At 36.4% G+C, this 24413-nt stretch overlaps 1 protein-coding gene across 1 annotated transcript in view; it reads left to right on the top strand.

The window, feature by feature from the left end:
* Nucleotides 1-24413, top strand: part of Cdep (Chondrocyte-derived ezrin-like domain containing protein) — a 161626-nt gene that overhangs the window by 54277 nt on the left and 82936 nt on the right. Inside the window, exons 4-6 of the mRNA XM_089087847.1 lie at nucleotides 1702-1924; nucleotides 5250-5373; nucleotides 16599-16686. Of these exons, the coding sequence (XP_088943973.1) occupies nucleotides 1702-1924; nucleotides 5250-5373; nucleotides 16599-16686 (435 nt within the window). The remainder of the gene's footprint in view (nucleotides 1-1701; nucleotides 1925-5249; nucleotides 5374-16598; nucleotides 16687-24413) is intronic.

Here is a 24413-nt window from a genome sequence, read left to right as displayed (position 1 = left end):
ATCATCCCTGATTATTTGTAAAGGGCACATCCTCAATGGATAACAAAAAAATATCTTATGTTGACTGAGTTTTAACCTGACAAACATATTTCCCATTACTTTAGATTTACCACAAAAAAAGATACAAATTTCTTGCATTAATTCTATTTTGCAAACTTGAAATTTTGAGAATTATACATGAAGTTCAAAATCCTTACCCGTATAAACCGACACGTAAAGCTGGGCACGCACTGGGAGGTTGCCTCCGATACTTCAAGATCTTTATACAATTTGTCGCAAATTTTCATAAATTCTCATATCATGTACCAGATTCATTTTTGTTATCTACCACCCCCCCCCCCCCGCCCCAGATAAATGCTTGTTTCTGTGTGTCTCTGAGTATTTACAAGCTTTCTTGTGAAGGAATAAGTGTGTATTTACTTTTGTCCTAAGAAGTACGGAAACTAGCTTACGGATTAAAAAGATGTGTGTCTTGCTATTGTGCGAGCCTGCTTCTGTTTCTTGATGAGTATTAAAAAGCGTCCTGGAGAAAAGATAAATTTATGTCTTCTTTTACCTAAAGAAGTACGGAAAGCTAACTTACGGATGTACAGGGTTTGACTGAAAAATGTTAAGATTGTGCTTGTAATTTGAAATTGGGATCAGTTTCAGGCTTGATCCCCTTGAAATTAGTCTTCTTCTCAATAAGTACAACGAGTCCAATAGTGTTTCCACTTTTCGAAGCATTTGAAAAAAATTCCTCCGTAAAGGCGTTTCGTGCCGCGTTTTTGCTTAGATATCGTCAATTGAGTCAAATGTTTCCACTTTCATGGATAATTCTAATTTTTAAAATTTTGTAGACACCAAATCACTTAAACAGGCTGACAGCGGACCCACAGGAATGCTGAATTAGGCCAAATCACCTTGACTGGGAACAAACAGCTGGGTTGACTGGGTTTTCGTGGAGGAAGCAATTTTTCTCCTCCCAGAGGGTGGGCATTTTTACTGATATTTTTGCGCAAAAAGTTTAAAGACATATGTTCGTGGTTGATTGTATTCTCCCCTAGAAGCCAATTCATGATGAAAAATCCATATAGAATTGAAAAGTAATACCAACAGTGTCTTCACTTTTGACCAGATTTGCTGCGCTTTCTTATGTCGTGGTGAATCTGGTCTCTTCAATTTACAAGACAGGGACCTTTTTTTACGAATCATACACAAAAAAGATGATTCCTCACGTGTTCTTACCCTTTTCAAGATTTTGATCCATTTCTGCTCGAATAAGAAGTTCTTGTGACATTTTCAGTCAGTGCTTCTTCTACTCGTTGGCAGCAATTTTGGAAAGAATGTTGTGCACAGATGTCTCATGAGTGAATGTGCATAAACACATTGTTCCTGTTTTTCCTCTATGTTACACAGTTAATGATAAACACACGCTCGCCCTCAACTGGCTTCTACATTGCACTGAACAACGATGCATCAGTGTTGGTTTCAAAACGTGTTAGGGATAAACTAAGTCATCACTTCCCTACTAACGAGGGATTACGTACTTTTGAGCAGTTGTATCACGTTTCTCATTACTTTCCAAGCTTATCCCTAATACTTTATCTTTTTCTTCACTGTTTTAATGTGGCGTATTTATTATTGTTACTAATATTATTACTAATATTATAATAATAAATTATTATTACTAATAGTTTTTTCTTTTATTCATGTCCTCAGTTTTGGCTTGATCTTGAAAAACCAGTTTGCCGACAGCTCAATTTTAGTCTAGTAGACCCCCTTCTTCGATTTGTTGTGAAATTCTACACTCCAGATCCCACTCAGTTGGAAGAAGAATTTACAAGATACCTTTTTGGCCTTCAAATTAAGCGTGACTTAGCTCAAGGCATACTTCACTGTCATGACAGCACAGCAGCGTTACTTGCCTCATATATTGTTCAAGGTAAGCTTCCGTCAGTTGTTCACTTTCGTCAATTTTCCCATTTTTATTCTTACAAGTTTTCCTTTATTTCAAATTTGTTGATATATTGGTGAAAGTAACTACTCTTTCTTAGGAAATAAAACAGATATTTGTAAAAGTGAAAGAATAGGACTCAACTGTTTACTTCTCAGTTTAGCTTGACTGCCTTTAAATATGGCCAAAATGAGCCAACTCTTTGTAGATCCCGGTTAGCAGAGACGCTACGGAATATATATTTGACACAGATAAGGATTTTGGCTCACAGTTTGACTCCTTTCATGGTTCTGTCAATTCTTTTATTGTCAATATATGTAGGATGACGTCAGGCCTTCTCAGAAGCCGATGAAGAAAAATTAACATTTGGAAATCTCAAAAATCAACAGTCATTGACAAGTGCACTTGCTGCTCGCCTTGAAAGTTTCAAAAAATGCAGGAATATTCATAATTTTTTGACTTGGTAGATCAAACGTCTTTATTGATTTCAGGAATTTTTGAATTGGGGATAGAACATTCGGGAAACCTGGCTAGTGAGTAATTTTGTCGTCAAACCTTTGTCTCCGCCTTCTTGTTTTCCTCCAAGTTTGATGGTTGATGGCTAGGTTGTTCAGGGTGAACTTGGTGTTCAAGAGGTATTTATTTCCTATTTCTCTAATGTGAAAAAAATAATTGCTTCTTCAATAAGCTCAAGTCTGATTTGAAATCGTTTGGTCCAACTTGCTTGAAATGGATGGCTTTGAAGCCTGTTACCGAGGTTGAGATAAACAGACTTGTCACTGAGTTGAGTTTTGGGCTCCCCAAGCCTCAATTCTAAGTTTGGTTCTGTTCTTAATTTATATTGACGATGTTATTTTTACGATTACGAACCAAAAACAAACAATCTGTTGTCGTCTATATTACCCCGAATCTTTCCATGCCCTATCTCCATTAACTGGTGACGACAATCTTGTTGCCTTCGCTGATGACAATAAGCTTGGCACTGCTGTCAGAAAGGAGCTTGAAAGCCGTATTAAGTTCAGTACATTGTTTTGAGAGTGTAGTTTTGTGGTTCAATGCCAATTGCCTGGCATTAAATGTTGATAAGTGTAGCCTCCTGATTTTCACGAGAATTTCGTTGACTTGCCTGCAAGTTTCGGAAATTCATCTTTCCAGGGGGTTTTCCCAGTAGACCTAGTTGTCATTATGTTAAGTTCCAAGGTATTTTGCTTGATGAGAATATCTCCTTCAGGCATCAAAGTGAAACTAAGATATCTAGGAATCTAAAAATTCTTAAAATTTTCTATTTTAAAATTTTTTTAAATTTTTAGAAAGCTTAAATATATTCTTCCTAGGTTGGTTCTAAAAAAATGTTTTACATTTTAATTCGGTCTTGCGTCACTTATTGCCTTGGTATAAGGATGTCAATATTTTCTTCCCTTCTGATACCACTCTCTAGTGTATATGATAAAGCAAGGAGCCTTCTCCTTAATACAGATAGATCTATTAATAAGCCGTTGTTTGATTTAAATTCATTTTATATTGTGTGATGTTTGTTTTTTGTTTTCTGCGATTACGCGGTTGTGTTCCTGCGGCCCCTAAAGCCAGGCCTTCTTCTGTCTTATACCATTCTATATATTATCTTCGCAATTATGATAATATTTGAGTTCAATTCAGTCCATCAGTCAGATCTCAACTCGCAGACTGCTTGTCAGTTGGCCTGGAATACTTTACCTAAACGGGCTAGAAAGTATCATTTCTTTTGTGCCTTTAAAAGGATTGTAAAAACATTCTATATCTGTTTTTTTTTCTCTTTTTATTATGCCCACATGCGGTTGTTTTCCGATCCAAGCTGAAATTGTGGGTTGATTTCATATTTATGCAAGACAATTCGTCCATAGAGCCTTGCAAGGAGTGATTTGATGTTGAATGTTTTGATTTTACTGATTATCAGTATCGAATACACTATCAGTATCAGTATCAGTATCGGCTGATTTTCAGCAAGTCACTGGAAAGTGGTTACAACTGCAAAGTCAACAAATACAAGAAAATAGTTGTAAAGTAGTTTGAAAACTACGAAAGTTTGAAAAAGTAGTAAGCTACTGTAAAAGTAGTTAAAAAAAAAAATTAGTGAAAGTACCCAATGTTTCAGTTAATTTAATGCTTAGAAGGTCATTAGACAGTCGGGAAACTATCATCCTTGGAACAAACTTACATGGGGCAAATAGCCACTTTCAGGGCAATTTTGCCTTAATATTTAAGGTGAAAGTGCATGCTCTAGTTAAATTAAAGTTTCAGAGAATTTCAGGAGTTTATTTTTTAATTGATCCTAAAAGTTTCACTCAACATACAACTCAACTTCTTTCTTTGAAAGGCTAAACAAAGTTGATCCGGAAAGCAAGTGTTTACTCCAGGGTACTATCTAATTACCTACTAACTTTTGAATCAACTCACCATTTCGAGAAAATTCGCAATCCAAGAATGTAGAAATTTTTAGTAGCTTTTTTATTTGTGAACTGATCTTAATAACATATAATTAATGGTTCATATCCACTAGGTAATTCCACTTTTATGTTTCAAGGTCTAAAGCTACATTCTGATTCCAATTGATATTTTTTTGGAAGATAATATTTTTTTGGAAGATAATATTTTTTGGATATATATATATATATATATATATATATATATATATATATATATATATATATATATATATATATATATATATATATATATATATATATATATATATATATATATATATATATATATATATATATATATATATATATATATATATATACACTCGACAAATTTAATTCCTTCTTTGTCATTCATGGTATTCTTTGTCGGTCACTAGATATCTTGAAACCGCTTTAACTATCTTTTTGCCTACCTTGGATGATGTCGAGCAGATAGATATGGTGGGAGTGTTTTTAAATATGAATTTTTTGAATTAAGAAAAAAACACAATTTTCTTTGATATATGTGTTTTCATTGGATTATTTTCTTCTGGCCAGTTGTCAGCGGATGGATGGAATTGTCTCTGTGCCCGTGATATTAGATGCCTTATTCATTGTAAATATTTGTTTCGGCAAATCTTAGCATTAAGTCAATGTAACACAGATTGAAATAACTTTTTTTTTTTTTTTTTTTTTTTTTTTTTTTTTAATAACTTGGATTTATCCTTTTTTTTAATGGTAATGTGCTGAGAAATAATATTACTGACGCGCCGAAAAACCATGTATCTGAACGTGTGATCAGAAAGTAGAATATCTTTGCCAACGGCACTTAACTTAAAAGTGCGGTACATTTTAATTTTTTTATTTTTCAGCCGAATGTGGGGATTTTGCCTCAGAAGATTATCCGGATTCTTATTATTTATCTGCTCACAAATTCGTTCCGCATCAAGACGTAGAGATGGAAAAACGGATCATGGAGAACCATAGGAAGCACATGTAAGTTACTCGAGTTTTACGGGTTATTGTGTGGCCCAATTAAAATTGTATGTTAAGTTTCAGTCATAACTCAAGAGAAATACTTTTTTTTATACTGTAAAAGTAATTGTCTTCTTCTGTAAATGTATTTTTTTTTTGTCTTTAAATATGTATTAATGTGGCAGCAGGAGTGTTGCCTAGTAAAGAACGAACCACGACCCATTACCTTACCTTAGACCTTAGTTCCTACTGGGCCAGGTGTGGCACATAGGGCATCAACGAAGCCTCGCCAGGGGCCTCGGAGTGGAGCAGCAGCCATGGCGTTCTCCCACTGTGATTGTAACGACAGCTCTGCACTCCGCAGGTCTCGATCGTACTGTCGTTCGAGGGTGTGTTTCGGTCGCCCTCTTGTTCGCCCACCCTCGGGTTGTTACTCATAGACAGCATTCGGAAGACGGTCTCCTGACATTTGGAGGACATGACCAAGATAGGACCATCTTCTCTGCTTCAGGAGATCAGTGACTGGCGGTTGACCTGTTTGTCTGCGGACCACTATGTTCGTGACCCTGTCCTGCCACGAAATGTTAGAATTCTGCTGAGGCGGACAGACAGATGTTTAGACGCAAAGAGTATTTTTTACTTCACCATACTGGTTTCAGTTTGCTGAATGCCGATGTTGCTTGTTCATTTCTTCTTTTTATCTTGTTGACTATTCCGCCATCATATTCGATCCAACTTCCAAGATGTTTGAACTCCTCGACTTGTTTGATCGTTTTTCCGTTGCATTTAAGGATCAAAGGTGAGTTGGATGTGGCCATGCTCTTTGATTTACCAACGTTTACTATTAGTCCCATTTTCTCAGCCTTGTCCGCTATGGTGTCAAATAGTACTTGACATTCTACTACTACATTCTACTACTGCTACTACAACTATTGCTTCTGCTCAAGGTAAGGGTATTAAGGTGAAGGTTTCAAGGAATATTTAGGTGAATGCTGAACTAATTCAAAAACAAACTATGACCATATACATTGTCAAAAGGGCGACACAGCAATATCTCAAGAACGGCTTACATTATTAATTTGTTTCCGACAGGGTAGGTTATGGCGGATTTTAAATGCAGTGCACCATGTGCATACTACTTGACTTGTACATACTACTACTGCTATTAAAACTGCTGCTACTGCTGTTGCTACTACCACTAATAAGACACTACTATGATTAACACGGCTCCTACTACTACCACTACTGCTATTATACTTGTGCTATTAATAGGGGAGCAGTTCCAGCATTTCATTTGGAGAGGAGGGGGAGGAGGCAAGACGGGTCCATATCTGGATTTTAAAGGGGCATGGGCTATATAATTGTTTTTTTTTCCAAATTTTTGGAGGGCCAACGTATTAAACGTTGCTTCGCCTCTTCTAGAAGTACTATGTCGTCTGTGATGTATAAGTCTGTGACCTGCTGACCACTTACTTTTACACCAAAGCCTGATGCTTGCCGTAGGAAATAATCCATTACTAAGAACAGGGATAACACACATCCTTGTTTCAGCCCAGAGAGAACTTGAAGAATCGTGTCTACCCCTATTCCGTTCTGACACAACATTCGCTCTCTTCATAGAGGGCCATTATTATTCGGTCTACTTTTTTAGGTACTCCATAAAATTTCAGTATCTTCCATAAAACATAAACATTACGATCAATGGAGTCCAATGCTTTTTCAAAATCAATGAAGAGCAGATAAAGCTTTATATTCCATTCTGTTGACGCTTCTACCAGAAGTCTGAGGATAAAAATAAGGTCAGAACATGATATATCTGGGCCGGAACCCATGTTGTTATTCCCTTAGATGCGAGTCAAGAGCTGCTCTCAAACGCTGCAATATAATTGTGGCCAAGAGCTTAGTTGTTACTGAAGTCAGGTTGATCCCCCTCCAGTTGTCACAATTAAGAGCATCTCCCTTCTTAAACAGTTTGACTAGAATACCTCTAGTCTATTCACGTGGGACCTTTTCCATGCTCCAAATTCCTACCAAATTGAGCAGTCCATACATTTAAGCAGGGTCAAAGGGATGTCTTCGGCACCTCTGCCGTTATCCCATCGACTCTCGATGCAAAGCCATTTTTTACTTTTTGACAGCTGCTTCTACCTCTACAGTGCTGGGAGGATCAGCACTTAAACCAATTTGTAAAAATGGGATGTCAGGTATAGTTTCTTGGTCATAGGGTGGCGGACGATTAAGTATATTTCCAAAATGGGACGCCCATCATCCGTCTATTTTATTGAGATCTGAAATTACGTTCCCGTTTTCATTTTTAACAAGTGATGAGCGGGTCACTTTTTGTCCAACTATCTCATTGGTCAGTCGGTAACCTTTCTTTGCAGCCTTTTCGGGAAGTGCTACTTTCTCTTCTATCTGGTTTCGTTTTTCTCTTCTTGCATTCTTTTTGACAGCTTTATTCTCTTTTTTTGTAGCGTAACTGCAGACAGTCTTTATCTTCAGGCCTTGACGCATTCAGTATATCTCTCTTCGTTTCCTTGCGCCGTTAAATGAATTTCCATGTTTCGTCCGATATTCATTCCTCTTCCTTTCTTTTCTTATATCCAAGACTGGCTTTGGTGACATCATTGCAGGTATTCTTGATTATCAATCAGATATCTTAGACACCATGATTGTCAGTTTCATCTGTTAAATTCAAGGCCTCAAATCTGTTTTAGAGAAATACAGAAATCCTTTCGTAAGTCTCGATTTTCAGTTTGTCGGTGTCAAACTGCCTATAGGTACTGATTACTTTCTTCTTTTGAGCTTTCAACTTAATTTATATTTCAGTCATTATCAATATATGATCTGAATTAACGTCAGCTCCTCGAAAACCACGTACGTCAAATAAGCTGCTCCTCCAATGTCTTGAAATTAGAAAGTGGTTAATTTGGTTTTTTGTCCGACCATCTGGGGACACCCAGGAGTAATTGTGGATTGACTTATGCTCAAAGATTGTTCCATCTATGATCAAGTCATTGCTCAGTGCCTAATCTTCAAGAAGCACTCCGTTTTCGTTGATAACTCCTATACTATGTGAAGCCATAGATTCTGGGCAATACCACTGGTCTGCTCCAACTTTGGCATTGAGGTCGCCCACAACTCAGAGAATGTCATGTCTGGGTGCATCTTTGGTAACCGCTTGTAACATTTCATAGAATTTTTATCTTCGTCGGCTTCATTTGTTGGAGCATAGCAGGCAATGATCGTCAGTTTGGTGTGGTTTGAGATATATCGGACCACCAATAAACAACACCGCGGCCCTTAGTAACTAAAAATTTAGAAATGAGTTTAAAATAAAACTGTGTAGTGGGACAAAATCGGCATTTGTAGCTGATTTAGGAATTGCAACTATTATCTTGATTAGTCTTGAAACAGTAAAACATTAGTCTTAAAACAATAAAAGCTTATTGCAAAAACAAATGTATGGGAATTTCGAAAAATAGCCTAAAACCCCAAAAAATGTCATTGGGTGGAAACAAAAAGTACATGCCAGTTACAGTAAAGTGTCCCAGTCAAAAATATAGTAAAAAATCAAATATTTACAAATATAATTAAATTCAAATTCAGAAATACACAAACATATAGACTGTTATTACTGAATTACTTTAACTTATAACATGATATAGACTATAGACTACTATAGTCTCTATCAACATGGTATAACGTGATATAGACTACTTTTTGACAACCAGCAGGTCCAATAACAATTTGTACATATTTCATTATGCCAGATATAATCTACTAAATAAAAAAGGAAACATTCTATGATAGTGAGACTAAAATTTTTATTGTGATCTTAAAGTAAAAGAAATCAATGGAATGTCGATGGTGCTGGGGATTTATGTGTGACCATTGATACAAAAAGGTACAAACCCTGAGGGAAGAGGCTATGCTAGAACTTTCTAATTTTTTTTTTTTTTTTTTTGGGGGGGGGGGTCTCTCTATACCTCTCACTCTTGAGCAATAAGTGATTCTACCTAAGAATCCTTGCCAAGCTAATAAATAACTCTTCTAAAAGCTAGTTCTTGAGTGTGATTGACTTTTTTCTTTAGAATTCTACATGGGGGATATTTGCAACCTTTGATAGAAGTTGTTTAGGTTACTAGAGCTTCCAGGGGTGAATGTGGAACCTCAATAATTGCCATGATGTTGTTTTGAACGCCCATGCTCTTTCACTGTTTCTAGGATTTAAAAGATTGCATTGAAGATAACTTGGTTTTGACTACTTCTTTCAACCTAAAACAAAATTTCTTGGATTTTGATTTGAGTCTACCTTTTTTTACTCTTGATTTCTAATACATAATTCCAGCGATTCTAATTCTGATGAGTCACAATACGATTTATTATTGCTAAAATTCAAAAAGTTAATTTTTAAATTCTTTAAAAACTTACAAATCAGGATTTCGCAATGGTGTCAGACTCGAGAAACTTTCCTATACTATTAATCTGCTTTTTAAAGTTTCACTTCAGTAACACGCAGTTTTCCTCAAGTTTATCAAAGGACAGTGATCTTTGCAAGAAGAAGAGGTGGAAATAGATTCTTTAAAACATCTGTTTCAGACTAAATTAAGGCTCTGGATATATTCCTTCAAGTTTCGCCAAACTCCCCTCAAATCTTATTCAAGTTTCATTTGATCATTGATCAAGCCCATCATTTGATGTTTACGAACTCCTTACTAAAAACGTTCTCAATGCTAACTGCTTTTTACCTTGTGATCAAGACAACAGCTTGATGTGACAAAGGCCTAGCGTGACCTTTTGTATTAAACTGTTACGACGTGCCTGCTATGTAAGTTACTATAAGAACACTTGAAGGTAAGTCCTGCATTGAGAGAGAGAGAAAGAGAGAGGAGATTTGAAAATGGACTGAAAAATGGCTTTCGTAAGCCGATATTGGGCAAAGTTGCACTTCAGTAAATACAGTCAATAAACAATTTGACTCAGTAAACACAGCTAAAAAAAATAATAATAAAAAAAGAACTAATATAATGATGAATTTGTTGATGAAACGAAAGGGATACATAACAAAATCTGTGGTTAGAAGACAAGGGAAAGTCAGAATCTTAACCAATCGCAAACAAAAACAATGCATAACGGAATATGCGCTTACAAGACATGCGAGAACTAGCATGATCAATGGAATAGGGAGTATTCGTAAAGTAATCAAAAGTTGAATGAAATGAAAAGCGTGTTGTTTTAGCACAAATAAAAAAAAAACAATTAAAATTAATGTTGAGGTTACCGATCACCTCCCAAGAGAATACAAATCAAAAAATTTTGTGATTTGGGAAGAAGGAATTGAATTCACGCCAGAATTCCCTAACTCAAATAAGATTGTGGATTTGCCATCTCATGATTCAGAACTAAAGACTAACATGAGAATTAACCTAATGTGCAATTCTAGAATCATATTATACAAGCCTGTCACGTATTAAGTGCCACAGACACCTTGTAGTGCCGTCAGGGTGGACCTTCCACGAGTTTGCCTAACCAGAACCGTGACAGTATACGGCGCTGCGGGGGTGACCTTCATGATTGACGCCGCTTGGAGAAATTACAGCCCAGTAAACGACAAAGCATTGCACTAAATTCTATTTAATAAATATTTCTTCTGAGTTTTGTTTGTTTTGGTGGGCTTTTTTGGCTGAAAAAGCTCTTCCTAGCTAAGTTATCTATTATGATCGGATAATAGTAATCTAATATTTGTAGGTATTGATATATTATGAGTCAGAGGCAATAGACTAGAGATTGATTGAGCAGGATTTCGACTCTTGTTGTAGAAGAACATCGCCAAATGTAGAAAGCCATGTCGTGACCAAAATGGGTCTAGGATTTCCCAAAGCGTCCATTCACTGGAGGTATCAAGGATTTCTTGCTCTCCGGTTTTAAGCAGACTTAAGCGCTTTTAGTGGATTGGAGAAGATGTAGCAGTCCCTGTTTGGCACTTTTTGGGACCCATGGACCCATTGCTAATTTCAGTGATTTAAATAATATGAATTGCAACTTGGAATGTTGCAGTGTTAAAAACTACTATGAAATTGACATTTTGACTGACAAATTCAGACGTTTTGAACTCCAGATTTCTAAATTGTTCTCTTAGGGGTCCTTCAGGGTCGGAATTTTTGGTGACAAAGTCTTCTGTATGAAAATCTTACATAAGGTATGGCTGTCTCCTCTTTTTGTGTCTTTTTCCGCTTCAGATGATTTCCAATCCAGGCGCTGCACTTTTCGAGTCTAGTGCTTTTCTTCGCTTCTTCATCAATGGTTATGTATTGTTGGCTCGTAGAGTGAGATTATAATAGGGATCTTCTTTAATTCTTTTCGTTGGTTGATCAGTGTCCACATTCTGTCGGAGAACAATCGGTCTTTGGAACTTTTTCTGAGTCAGAGTATTGAATGTGCTGCCTCATGGTTGCTCAGTTTGATAGTTTGCCAATGTTCTTGATTAGTTTCTTCCAAAGAGCCAAGAGCTTTAAATTAATTAGCCAATTTGGTGACGAAATTGAGCTTCATAGTTTCATCAGCAATCTTGGATGAATTAAATTATGGCTGAAAGGTTGACGGTCTGCGGAATGCCCAGAACTTGATCTATATTGTTGCTATTATTAAATTATGGTCTGAGTTGATATCTGCGCCACGGAAACCTCTGATATTTTTAAACCTATATCTCGATTTTTGGGTTCACGAGACAATGGTCGATTTGGTTAATAACAGTGCCATCTGGAGACGTCCAGAGATATCTCTCAATATTCTAGTGTGCAAATACGCTTTTTTTTATAAACTAGAAACAAATAGCGCCTTTAATTTGGTTAAACATACCCCTCAACATTACTTGAAGTTTTAACTTAATGCTAACATGCCCAGAATTGTACATTTCCACTTTTCCTAATGATTAATCCTACATGTAAACATTGGGACATTACAATCTTTATTTACAATCTTTGCCTCGAGGCTGTGGGAGACATAGAATCCCCTGAGGCGTGGCTATTAGAACTTTTAACTATTTTGAACAAAATCGCCTTTTCAAAGTTTCGATCAGTGTTGAGTTGAGAAGCATTTTAAAAGGGCGATGATAGTGGGGGGGGGTTGCCATCTGATCACTCTTCAATATCCCTTTGAATATATCCTGAAAGTTTCAACTTAAAGTTTCACCATAATGCTCTAAGGTTTTTGGAGACCCAGGCTCAACCTTGCCCCAGGGGCTCTGAGGGTTTCTGTCAATCCTGGAGGCATAGTTATTTGACCTCTGTACTATTTGTAATCAAGTGGCTATCTCAAAATTTTGATGGGATGTATTTGGGAAAATAAGTTTGAGAGTGGGGGGGGGAGAGGGGCTGTTTCCTTCCAATCTTTTTTTACTCTTAAAAAGGGCACACGAACTTCCAAAAGAATGAGCCTCCTCCGAAGCTCATACCACCACTCCTTCCATATTTGTTGGCCTAAAGGAAACAAAGAATAAGAATGCATTCAAGCCTTTTGACTCCTTACTATAGGCAACGTTAGAGTGTTGCTTTTGATTAGGAACAGCCAAAAAGGAGAACAAAGGAAACATCAGTGGTACAAAGGCTAAAATAGAATTTTTGTTCAGTTTTCGGGGGGAGGGGGCTTAGAAACTTTGTTTCAGGTTTTTCAACCATGGCGATATCATTTTTGTACTTCCATTGCTCTCTGTCGCCAATTTTTAGGGAGATTCGGAAATAAAATTAAAAATGACACCAAAAAAAGCTCATAGTTTTTCTATGCCACTACTGTAGTTCACGTTCTGAGATAATGAATCGAATCTAACTTGTTCTTGAATCACGCCTCAGATTAACTTTGCTTAGATGAAAGCTAAAGAGTCCTCCATCTGTGCAAAAATAACACAAGCTCATGCTGCATTGTTTTAAGTTTCCAAATGATACAAAAACTGTATTGCTTTCATCAAAACTAATGAGATAAGTACTTTTGACAGAATTTTATTGGTGTTGCTGCAATAGTTAAAATCAAAGGCAACCCTCTAGTGTATTCGATTGGAAATGAAAAATTTTAGTGTCCTTTGTAAGAGTCAAAAGATAACGGAGGTCATCCATCCCCACTCCCATGCCCTCTTTAGCTTCCCTCCCCCCAAAGGCATACGGTTAAAATTTGAGATGTGTTCGACTATTTAATTTGAGTATTTTCTTTAAAATAGTCAAAAGGTCAAATAAGTATGCATCCTGGCATGATATGACCCCTCCCCCCCGTATAGGCCCTGGGGCAAGGTTTGTAAGTTTTACTGATGGCACGTTGTTTTCATATGTGATTTGCCATTGGGTTAGGAGGGTAGGTCGGATCCCTGATCTCCAAAAGTACTTGAAGTATTAAGTAGAAACTTTCTGAAAATGTGAAAGGGGATGTTGAACTAACCAAAAGATACTATTTGCATAGCACAACTATGCAATGGTACTACTAGCATTATTACTACTTGCGACTACTACTGCTAATACTACTACTTAAGCTGAAACTTCAAGAGAAGGTTGCGGGGGATATTGAACTAAATCAAAAGACACTATATGTATATAGGCTGTGAGAAAAACGTACCTGCAATATCTCAAGAAGGACTATCGGTGTTAAGTTGAAACCTTCATAGAATATTGAGGGAACATTGAACTAAATCAATAAATACTATGCTCAAATAGGTTGTCGCAAGGGTATATCTCCGATGTCTCAGGAACAGCTAAGGGTATTACGATGAAAATGTTGAGGGGGATGTTCAATCAAATGAAAGGAAATGATGTACATCCAGGTTGTAAAAATGGCGCATCTGCAATATTTCAGAAAAGTAGGGATATTAAGTTGCAATTAATTCCTGGAAATTTCAGTTGTTCAAAATTTCACTGAACATATTATTTATTATTTTTTTTTTTAATGCTATAACTAACAAAGAGTTAAAATATATTTGGTTTTGAGCAAAGTGCAAATGAAATAATAAATTTTAGAAGATTTACAGCTGAGAGGGAGGGGAGTAGCCTAACTTCTGTTTCAGTTTGTTTTCAGTTTGATCTGATATTTCATTTGAATTTCTACTCGTTTTAGGGTTTAATTGTTCATCTCCACCAATATCCGTTATCTTTATGCTTGATGTGATTATTATTTTTTTTTCTGTTCATTTACTGCTACTGCTACTAAAAACTTACTGCAACACCAAGCCGCCTGAGGCTTACGCAGCTGCTCACGCTCCTACTCCAATCATATAATGAAAAATTCATTTTGAGTTTCAATTATTCTTTAACAGTAATTTCTTGTCATTTCAACTTCGAATTATTATAGGAATTTATTTCTGATTGCTTAACGTTTCAAGATGGTTCTTCACTTTTTTGGAACTTCTTCGGAACGCTGTTTAAAATTAATTTCTGTACGTTTTTCATTGCCAAACTTTTATTATTGGGTTATGTTTGTATGTTTTTTTCAGGTTTTCTACTTTAGAATCAAAATATCAAATGCTAATGTAAATTCATAAGTTACATAAGGTTATGTGAGCATTGATTTTATTGTGTTTAACATAATTATTGCTTAAATCTTATTCCATTTGAAATCAAGGTTAGGGACAGTTCTTGAATTAAACTTTTGATTCAGCAGCAATTTTTAGATAATAAACTCGACGTAATTTTCCTGGGGGAGTGTCCAAACGATTACATATGAATGAAAATGAAATAATAAATATATGTCTGTGGTCTGTTCCAGCTCCCTTTATGTCTGTCTCTTTAAACTCTCTTATTTTTGATTCGGACGTAAGCGTATGCTTGGTGTGGTGTGAAACATAATTTTGACAACCTTGATGCGGTAAATGCCCTTTGATTGAGTTCAACATTCCATGAAAGTATCATCCTTGTAACTATAGCCCTTGTAGTACTAGCAGTATTAGTATGTACACAATTCCTTTTTGGTTATTTCAACACCCCCACCCCCTCCAACTATCCTGAAAGTTGAAACTTAAATGCACTTATTGTGTCTTAATTTTTTTCAATATACCCCTCAACATTCACTGAAAGCTTCTTCTTAACACCCCTACCCTTTTTGGAGAAGGAGGATTAAATTTGGCCTCCCTCTCCCCATAACAAATCGTATATGTAAGCGATGGGTAAATTTCTTAAATGACAGCCCTGGCCCCTAGGACTGTTGGTAACTTTTATTTTTATTAATCTTTCTGTTAAAATGTTATTTTAAAAATAAATTTAAAGGAATTTTGAAAAACAGGCTGAAATCACTCGAAAATGGCCTTGGATCTTAATGAAAAGTACAGCAATGGAACTGGTTTTGTCGAAAATCCTATACAGGAAAATTGAAAATCACTTTTTGCATGGGTAGCACGGATTTGTCCTCTTTTTTCTTCTAAGCCTTTTTTCTCTGCAACTGATTTGAGTTCTCCTATAATGTTGAAGTCCTGAAGCAAAAATAATGAAAGTGTACTTTCTACACTCAAGAGTAACTTTCTCAAGAAAGAAAGTTGCTTTCTCAAGGTCGAACTTTTTGCAGGAATGCAGCAGAAAAATTGAAATAGTAATGATATGGATTTCTGTAAGTTATATTAACTGCACATCTAAACCAAAATCTCTTGTTTTCTTCATACTTTTTATTTGTCTTGATCTCCCTCGGGCTGCTCAATTTTACTCGTGGGGAGAATTTCCCATGGGGGATGTCCAGGGAAATTTTCTGGGGTGGGGATGTCCTTCGTGGGGTTATTATTGGTGGGATGAATTTTTGGGGGGATACGCTGGATCCCATGGCAGATAATAGTCATGATTTATAAAAATAGCCAAAGATAAGAAGAAATATTTTGATCTTTGAACTTGTAGTATCTCTTCAATATTTAAGCAGCGGCAACACTTTCTTTAAAATACTAAACGCAAAGTCTGTCCAGACGGCAGTTTGTTTACCTTAGGCGCATAAAAATATGTCAATAATTTTGGTTGCTATGGGTCTTGGGTCGTTCTTTTCTAGATTAATTTAAAAAGAAATCCCGAAAGGGAAGTTTAAAAAAAAAGAAAAAAAATAATAAATAAACAGCCATAGTAGTTGAACGTGTTGCCGGTTTGTGTTTCGTTTTTAATAATATATTTTGGATTTAAAAAATGTCAAGAAAATATGTGTCTTTTGAGAAACTCTCCTTTATTTAGTGACGATTTCTTCTTTTTTGTCTGTTTTTGCTTGCAAAAAATGTAAACTTTTCATAAATTTGCTTTTAGAGGTCAGACACCAGCAGAGGCTGACTTGAATCTACTGGAGACAGCAAGAAGATGTGAATTGTATGGAGTAAGAATGCACCCAGCAAAAGTAAGTGTTTGATGTAGCATCTTGTAAATTCTAACTCTCTACATCATTGTTATGGTTAGCAGATTGAACCTTTCGCTCTCAGTAGTGGTACCCCCTTTGAATGGCCAGTGAATCGTTCTTTGAATTCGGCATTTTCTCCCCTATGTACTTCGTTTACACGCTGTGGTCAAAAGTTTGGGCCTTTGGCTCTTATATAATTCTCATCTCAAGTTGAATCTCCTGGATTTTTTTTTCAATTAAATAAACAAATTTTGGAAAAGTAGTTTTTCAAAGAAAGGTCGTTTTTCAAAGAATCCCTGTAACAATTTAAACTTAAAACGACCAGAAATGACTATCATAGAATAAATGAAGCCAAGAATGAACAGAAATTAAAATTAGTGATGACATAATTACAATAATCACAAACATAAAAATGTCATATTTTCATATAGATATATAAATGAATTCTTAAAAAAGCAAATTAAAATGTATAATCCAGCCCAACTTTAAACGAGCATAATTTTATCATGGTTGTCCCAGTAGGGGAAGCCTAGTAAAAAATGAATCGAAAATATATTGTTTTAATTAATCCTAATGGTAAAAGTTTATAGTGAAAAGAAATTTGTAGGAATTTCGAATAAAAGCCAAAAACCCCACAAAATGGTGTTAGATCGAAACGAAATCTGCACCATTGGAATCTCTGTAGCCGAAAAACCCAAATAGGAGAATTACGGTCTCCCATCTTGAGTAACTAGGAAAACAACTTTTGTCCATTGGAGACAAAAGTGCTACAGGTGGCAACGATGATTGGGTAGAATTGGTGATTTGCAAATCCTACCGTTTCCCTTGACCCAGCTCATGGCTTCCTTTTTTCATTGGCTTTGGACAGGAACAGTATATTAATGCGCACCTGCCCTTAGGGAAGTGGAAAAGGGTAAAACTAACCAAGGAATATTGAAGGGTCATCTTGTCTTATATATATATATAGACACGTAGATTACACGGAAGAAAAATCGCATAATTTGGGATTAGAATCATAGTTTTCGAAGTAGCTTAGTCACCCAGTAGGTACAGCATTGCATGATCTGTAGCTTCGATCATGAGGGGGGGGGAGAAGGAGATCATGCGATATTTCCTGGGGGTAAGGGCTCAGACATGAATATAACACATTTGTCGACAGAAATCTTGAAATTTTTGGAGGTCTCCGTGTCGTAAGTGATGTGGAGAGGAAAAGTGATGTTTTTCCTTTGATATAATCCTCCTTCTTCTTCTTCTTTTTTGTTTTCTGTTGCCGCTAATGGGGCACTGAAACTTCATACAGAGATGCTTTAAGTGCTCATTTGAAAGGATATTGCCATATCAAATGCTTTTTCTTAGTAACAAAAGATAATTTTACTATAAAATGCAATTTTTGACCACGACTCCATCATCAAATACAAGATAATGTAACACACATATCTTTCGACAAGATAATATACCACTCGTATCTGTTGAAAAGTTTCTTCGCTGGGGTGTGATGTCATCATTGAGTGATTCCGGTAACTGATTTCTTGTGACTTGTTTGTTACTGTTTCAACTTAGAAAAAACAGTTAAAAGGCAGAAGGCTACTCTTCTGCAGAGAATTTTACTCTGTGATTTTATAAAGAATTTGTGATATTTTATTATAGATTGTTGATATTTCATCAAGGCTTAGCGATTTAAATAAGATTAGTTTTAGAAGGAAGAATTAGTGACAGTACTAAAAGGATTTAAAAATAATAAGGCCCCAGGTGTAGATATTGTGGTAAATGAGTTTCTTAAATATGGTGGTTATGAGGTTAGAAATATGCTACTGAAGACTATGAATATGATTTTTGAAAAAGGGGAAAGTACCTAGCGATTTTAGGAAAACTAATCAAACTCCTGTATACGAAAGGTGATAATAGTATCTGTGGGGACTATCGAGGCATTAGCCTGGTTTCTGTAGGTAGCAAATTACTTAATATAATGAAACTTGACTTAGATGTGCTGTAGATAAGTTTTAAGAAATGAAAAGTATGGTTTTAGGAAGCATAGAGGGCGTATCGTCCAAATTTTTACTCTTAGATTAATAATTGAGAAGTGCCTGAGTCCCCCAAACACCTTTGGTCTTCAGTTGTATGGATTATGAGCAAGTCTTTGATTCAGCTGATGGAAGAGCTTTTGCGAAGGCAAAAGCTCTTCCATCAAAAGGTCCGTCATTCTGATGGACTTTGTCTTAAGTAGACCCCGAAGCCGTGCCGAAAAGTCGGCGGCGCGCCGCCGAGCTTGCATCAGCGCGCTGACGCCGCCGCTGATTCTATCGGCGGGGGCGGCCAGAATACGCCGCCGTTTTTTTTTTTGTTTTTTTTTTCTCTCTTTTTTGCGTATCGATATCGACCTCCGGGCTTCAACCGTAATCCCGGATAATCTGTTTCTTAAAAATAAATACTGTCATCTTTGGCTCGCCATGTATATCGGTTCATCGGAAGGAGAAGAAGAAATTTTTCTTGAAACAAAAATTCTACCTTCCACTTTAAAATTCTGTTCATTTTTCTTTCTGATTTTTCGGATGAAAAGAGGTAGGTAAAAGAGCATTAGGCAATTCAGGATGTTGTAATAGGCAGCGCAATCGGGATTCCTAAGTAAATAACGATGTTGGCACAATGTATTATTTTTTTTTTTTTTTTTTTTCATACCAGGGCACATCTTAACGAATTATTTTTAGTTTAAAAATCAAAATTGTAAAATTCTATTGGAAACTGGAAAGGAAATTGCACCTTTTAACATTAAAAATATATTGTAAGGCCGGAAACACCCCTTCCACGCCCACCGTTTCCCCAAACACATCCAATCAAAATTTTAAGATAGCCATTTTGTTCAGAGTAACTGATTTCCAGAGAGAAAATATGTTTTTTGAGGAGGTTACTCGCTCACAACCCTTAGGGCAAGGGTTTTGTAGTTATGCCCTGGAGGTATATAAGAACGATGTTGACGCAATGTATTATGTTTCCTTTAGACCAGGGCACTTCATATCTAAGAAGTTGTCGTAGAAACTTCGAAAAGGGCTCATTCAATTAGAGATTGGAGGGGCTTAAGCCCTTTTTAATAGTCGAAAATGACTAGAAAGCAACTAACATCATTTCCACGCCCACCATTTCCCGAAACACATCCAATCAAAATTTTGAGATAGCCATTTTTTTTTAACGTAGTTGAAAGTTCTGGAAATTAGGTCTTAGAGGATGACAACCACCCTCACAGCCCTTAGGGTAAGGGTTGTAATTTATGCCCTGGGGGCATATACGGTGTTTATAGAAAGCGTTGTCGTAGAAACTCAAAATGGGATCATTAGTTTGGAAATCGAAAAGCCTAGTGCCCTTTTTAATAATCGAAAGTGATTGGAAGGCTTGACATTTTTATAGTAGAGATCGATGTGGGTATAATGTATAATTTTTTTGTTGTTGTTGTTTAGACCAGGGCACTTCGTATCGAAGGAGTTGTCTTCGAAAAGGAATTTCGAAAAGGGCTCATTCGATTGAAAATAGAAAGGGCTGATGTCCTTTTTAATAGCCGAAAGTGATTGAAGGGAAACTAATCCCCCTCCCACGCCGATCCTCCCATTTGCCTTTATGTTTAAAAAGTAAATGTTGCCTTAAGTTTAAATCAAAATGCACTGTGTTTATGCTAATTCCCAATAAGGCATCTCAACAGTATCCCAAGAACGACTGAGGGTATTATGTTCAAACTTTCAGGGCTTCTTCTGCTCTTAAAATTTGACCAAATCAAAATAGCGTAAGTGTATCGAAGCTATCAAAGAAAGTAAACAAATTTTTTTGCGAATGTTATCAAGTTTTCCATTTCAGGTCAACTAGAGGAGGTATGAAACTAAATTAAACACTACTATTTAGGTCCAGATTTTTATAAGGGTCTATGTTGTTAAATTTTGCTGAAAATTGTTTTCCAGCATACAAATAGCAGGCCAAACTATAAATTCTTAAAAAAACGAAAAGATATGATTTTCTTTTTCCCTGAAAAGACTATGTCAATATAAAACGAACAGAAATTAATTAAAAAAACTGTTTCCAAAAAATAAGTTTTTTCAAAGAAAAGTAAAGAACTCCATTAAACCAAAAATGAGCAAAATAGAATCAAATAGTCTACCAAGCGTGAACCACTACCACAAATCAGCATCGATAAATAAAAGAAACCCAAAACGAACAGAAATTACAATAAATAACCGAGTCAAACTCAAAACGAGCAGAAATAACATAAATTGGGCTCAAAACCCCTATGTCTTCCCAAGGCCAGAACATAATTTGTACTTTACTGAAAAAAATACAAATGAATATGCATTGTCAGTTTAATATACATATACTGATATTTAGTAATCAAAATGTTAATATTATTTGATTTATTAAAGTTATAGAAGTAAAAAACATTTATATTTTTTCAGTAAAGTGAAAATTATGTTCTGGCCTTGGGAAGGCATAGGGGTTTTGAGCCCAACTTATGTTAATTTCTGCTCGTTTTGAGTTTGACTCAGTTATTTACTGTTATTTTTGTTCGTTTTGGATTTCATTTATTTATCGATGCTGATTTGCGGTAGTTTCCCGCTTGGTAGATACAAAGAAGAAGCCCATTTGCGGCATTCTGTGGGACCCCAAAGTCCAATACTAGTATCAGATCCCGCGAATGGCAGTTTACGCTCGTCAAGTTCTGGCTGTACCGACCACATGTGCCCCAGCTAAACGGCTTTTTAGCACGACAGGACTGGTAGTGACTGCAAAAAGATCAATGGCTCCAGGTAGAGTGAACAAACTCACTTTTGTTACATCAATTGTAACTGAAGTGATGTAACCACTGATTTAAAATTGTTGGTGTTGTTAAACCATGGTATCTGATTTGTATACAGTGTTTTTTCGATGTTGTTATTTTTTTTTTTTTTTTTTCCCAAATAATTAACAAGAAGGAAATGACTAAACACGGGATTTTATAGGAACAATGCGATGTTAGACATAAAAACAAAATAGGTTTCCCTGGGTCTAGTGGCTAAAAATGATAATTCTACTTGGTCTGATCGACGGTGAACATAAACACTTTCCGCACGGCCCAACAAATTCCTGTTTTGTCATATTGTTCTTGTATGTTTTTAGCCAACCATTTAAAAATCCTTACTAAAATCGAGGTTGAACGTGCTTGGTGAAGTGGAATTTTTATTATTATTGTTAATCAGAAAAATCGGCGCGCCATGGCGCGCCGCCGGTCAAAAATTGGCGGCGCGCCGCCAAAAAAATTTAGGTGCGTCGGGCGGCGCGCCGCCGCCGATACTGACTCACACATTCCCCTCCGTCCTTTCGGCGTGGCGCGGCTTCGGGGACTACTCTTAAGGACCACTGCAAAGGCAATGGGGGAACACAGAAGCAAGTAAGGAAGTGAAAGTCTCCTGGACTTTGGTTACGCTGATGATTTAAGCATCCTAGATTAAAGTGCTAACAAAATGAATGAACCTTTAGAGGTTTTGCGATTTCAGGGTGCAATAAAAGATTTCAAAATTAATGTTAAAAAGACTAAGTTAGTAAGGCTATGAATAAGTGAAGATGAAAAGGAGATGCTGGGTAACGAGAAAATCGACCAAGTGGACAGCTTCACTTACCTGGGTAGTAATATTAGTAAAAACGGTGGGTGCAGTGAAGATGTTAACATTATGATAGCCAAAGCCCAGGGTGTTTTTTCACAGTTCAAAAAAAGGTTTGGAAGAAAAGGAAGATAAGTCTGCGAACCAAGTTTCGAATACTGGTAGCTACAGTGATGAAAGTGGTCAAGTATGATTCTGAAGCGTGAGCACTCCGAAAAATAAAGGAAGATTTGCTAGATGTGTTTTAAAGAAATTGCCTACGGATTGTTTTGGGTACCTGACTGACTGGCCGTATCTCAGACAGTAGGCTGTACGAAAATTGGGGTTCAATCCTGCTTTCAAACGCTACATTGAGAGAAAGGCTGAGGTGGTTAGGACACGTTCTGCGGATGAATCATGACAGATTGCCAAAGTTTGTCGTTGTCGGCCAACCGTCTAGGGCCAAACGAAAAGCAGGTCGTCCCTGGTTGGGGTGGAAGGATGTCTTAAGGAAAAATTTCCCGGGAGTGTATAAAGAGAGTGGCTTTGAATGGATTGGGATGGAGGAGGAACTTGCGTAGCTCTGTTGGCCTCGGGTGGCTTGGTGCTGCAGTGAGTTGTTAGTAGTAGTAGTAGTAATAGCGATATTTTTTGAAGGACTCGCGTCATCCGGGTTGCAGCGATAGCTAGCAACCTAGTAAGAGACGATCATGTCCAATACTAAGAAATATAATACCCCATAAATCCTAAGCTCCTAAAATTGCACTTCCTGGCTGAAGGGCCAAGAAACGGAGATCAGCACCGCCGGTAGGGACTGTAAAGTTTAATACCATATTTTTTATCTTTTACCTTTTATAACTCCTAAAAATAGAGTCAGATCAAAACAAAAAGTACACTATTAGAACTGCCTGGTCCGATACCCCTATACAGGAAACTTATCGTCCCTTGGTTTTAACTATAAGGGAAATATATTAGATTGAAAATCAAGAAAAGTGGCTGCAATTTCTATGATAGAGCAATGGCATTTTATAATGGATTATGTATCAGTGGAGAGAAAATAAAAGATAGTAACAATTTTCAATTTCGTTTTCTGTTTTGTAGAACTTTTATAAATTTTATGAATAAATAATTAGCTATTAATATAGTAATTTTGTCTCTTAATCATAATTATCCAATTATTTCAATGATTTTTTAACAACTCTTATAAATCTAAATATTACAAAGAAACCCAATTAAAGCTTTTCCGTTTACCGAAAAAAAAGGAAGTTGATCTCTAAATGGGGTACAAATAGGTCATAACAAAGGATTTAGATGAAAATATAACTTCATAGAAGGGGTGTAGAGTGAAGCTTTGAAAAGGTCTGGGTGTAGGAATGCCGTTCCCAGCTGTGTTGGCCTCAGGTGGCTTTACTGTGCATTAGTAGTAGTAGCTGTAAATAAAGATTAGGTGACAAGTGCAAATTTGACAGAAGCAAATAGGGGAATTCAAAGCTGGATTTTCAGCAATAGCTCTGACCGAAGTTTTGAGGAGAAATGTGCATTTTATCCACAATCAGATAGCAGTCTCAGAGTATGCCCGAAAATACTAAAAAAAAGTGTTGTAAAAGAAGCAGGGCGAATAAAATTGATGTATAGTATTTTACAATCAATAATAATCTATTAAAGAGTCGCTTTTGGGTTTTATTTGTTGTCATATGCATTATTTTAAGACAAATAAATGAAAATAACCTTTTAATTGGGATGGGTAGCGTGTTTTACTTCAGGGATTCTAATTGAGAATAGAAAAAGGGAATAAAAGAGGGCTATCCTGCTCTTTTTCAACACTTTGCACTTAGTAAAACATAGTAAACAATTTCTTGCAGCAATAATCATAGGCAGCGCAATAGCGCTGGCTAAGTAAAGAACGATGTTGGCACAATGTATTATTATTTTACATATTTTTTTTTTTGGTCTTTGACCATGGCGCTTCGTATGGAAGGAGTTGTCGTAGAAACTTAGAAAAGGGCTCATTCGATTGGAAATTTGAAGGGCTAGTACCCTTTTCAACAGTCGAAAGTGATTGAAAGGCAACTAACACCCCTTCAACGCCCACCATTTCCCCAAACACATCCAATTAAAATTTTGAGATAGCCATTT

Source organism: Artemia sp. Qi Xiang Cuo, chromosome 1 (assembly GCF_049724085.1).
Source record: "Artemia sp. Qi Xiang Cuo chromosome 1, ASM4972408v1, whole genome shotgun sequence".
Classification (NCBI taxonomy): Eukaryota; Metazoa; Arthropoda; class Branchiopoda; order Anostraca; family Artemiidae; genus Artemia; species Artemia sp. Qi Xiang Cuo.
This window is presented reverse-complemented; position numbering and strand designations above follow the sequence as displayed.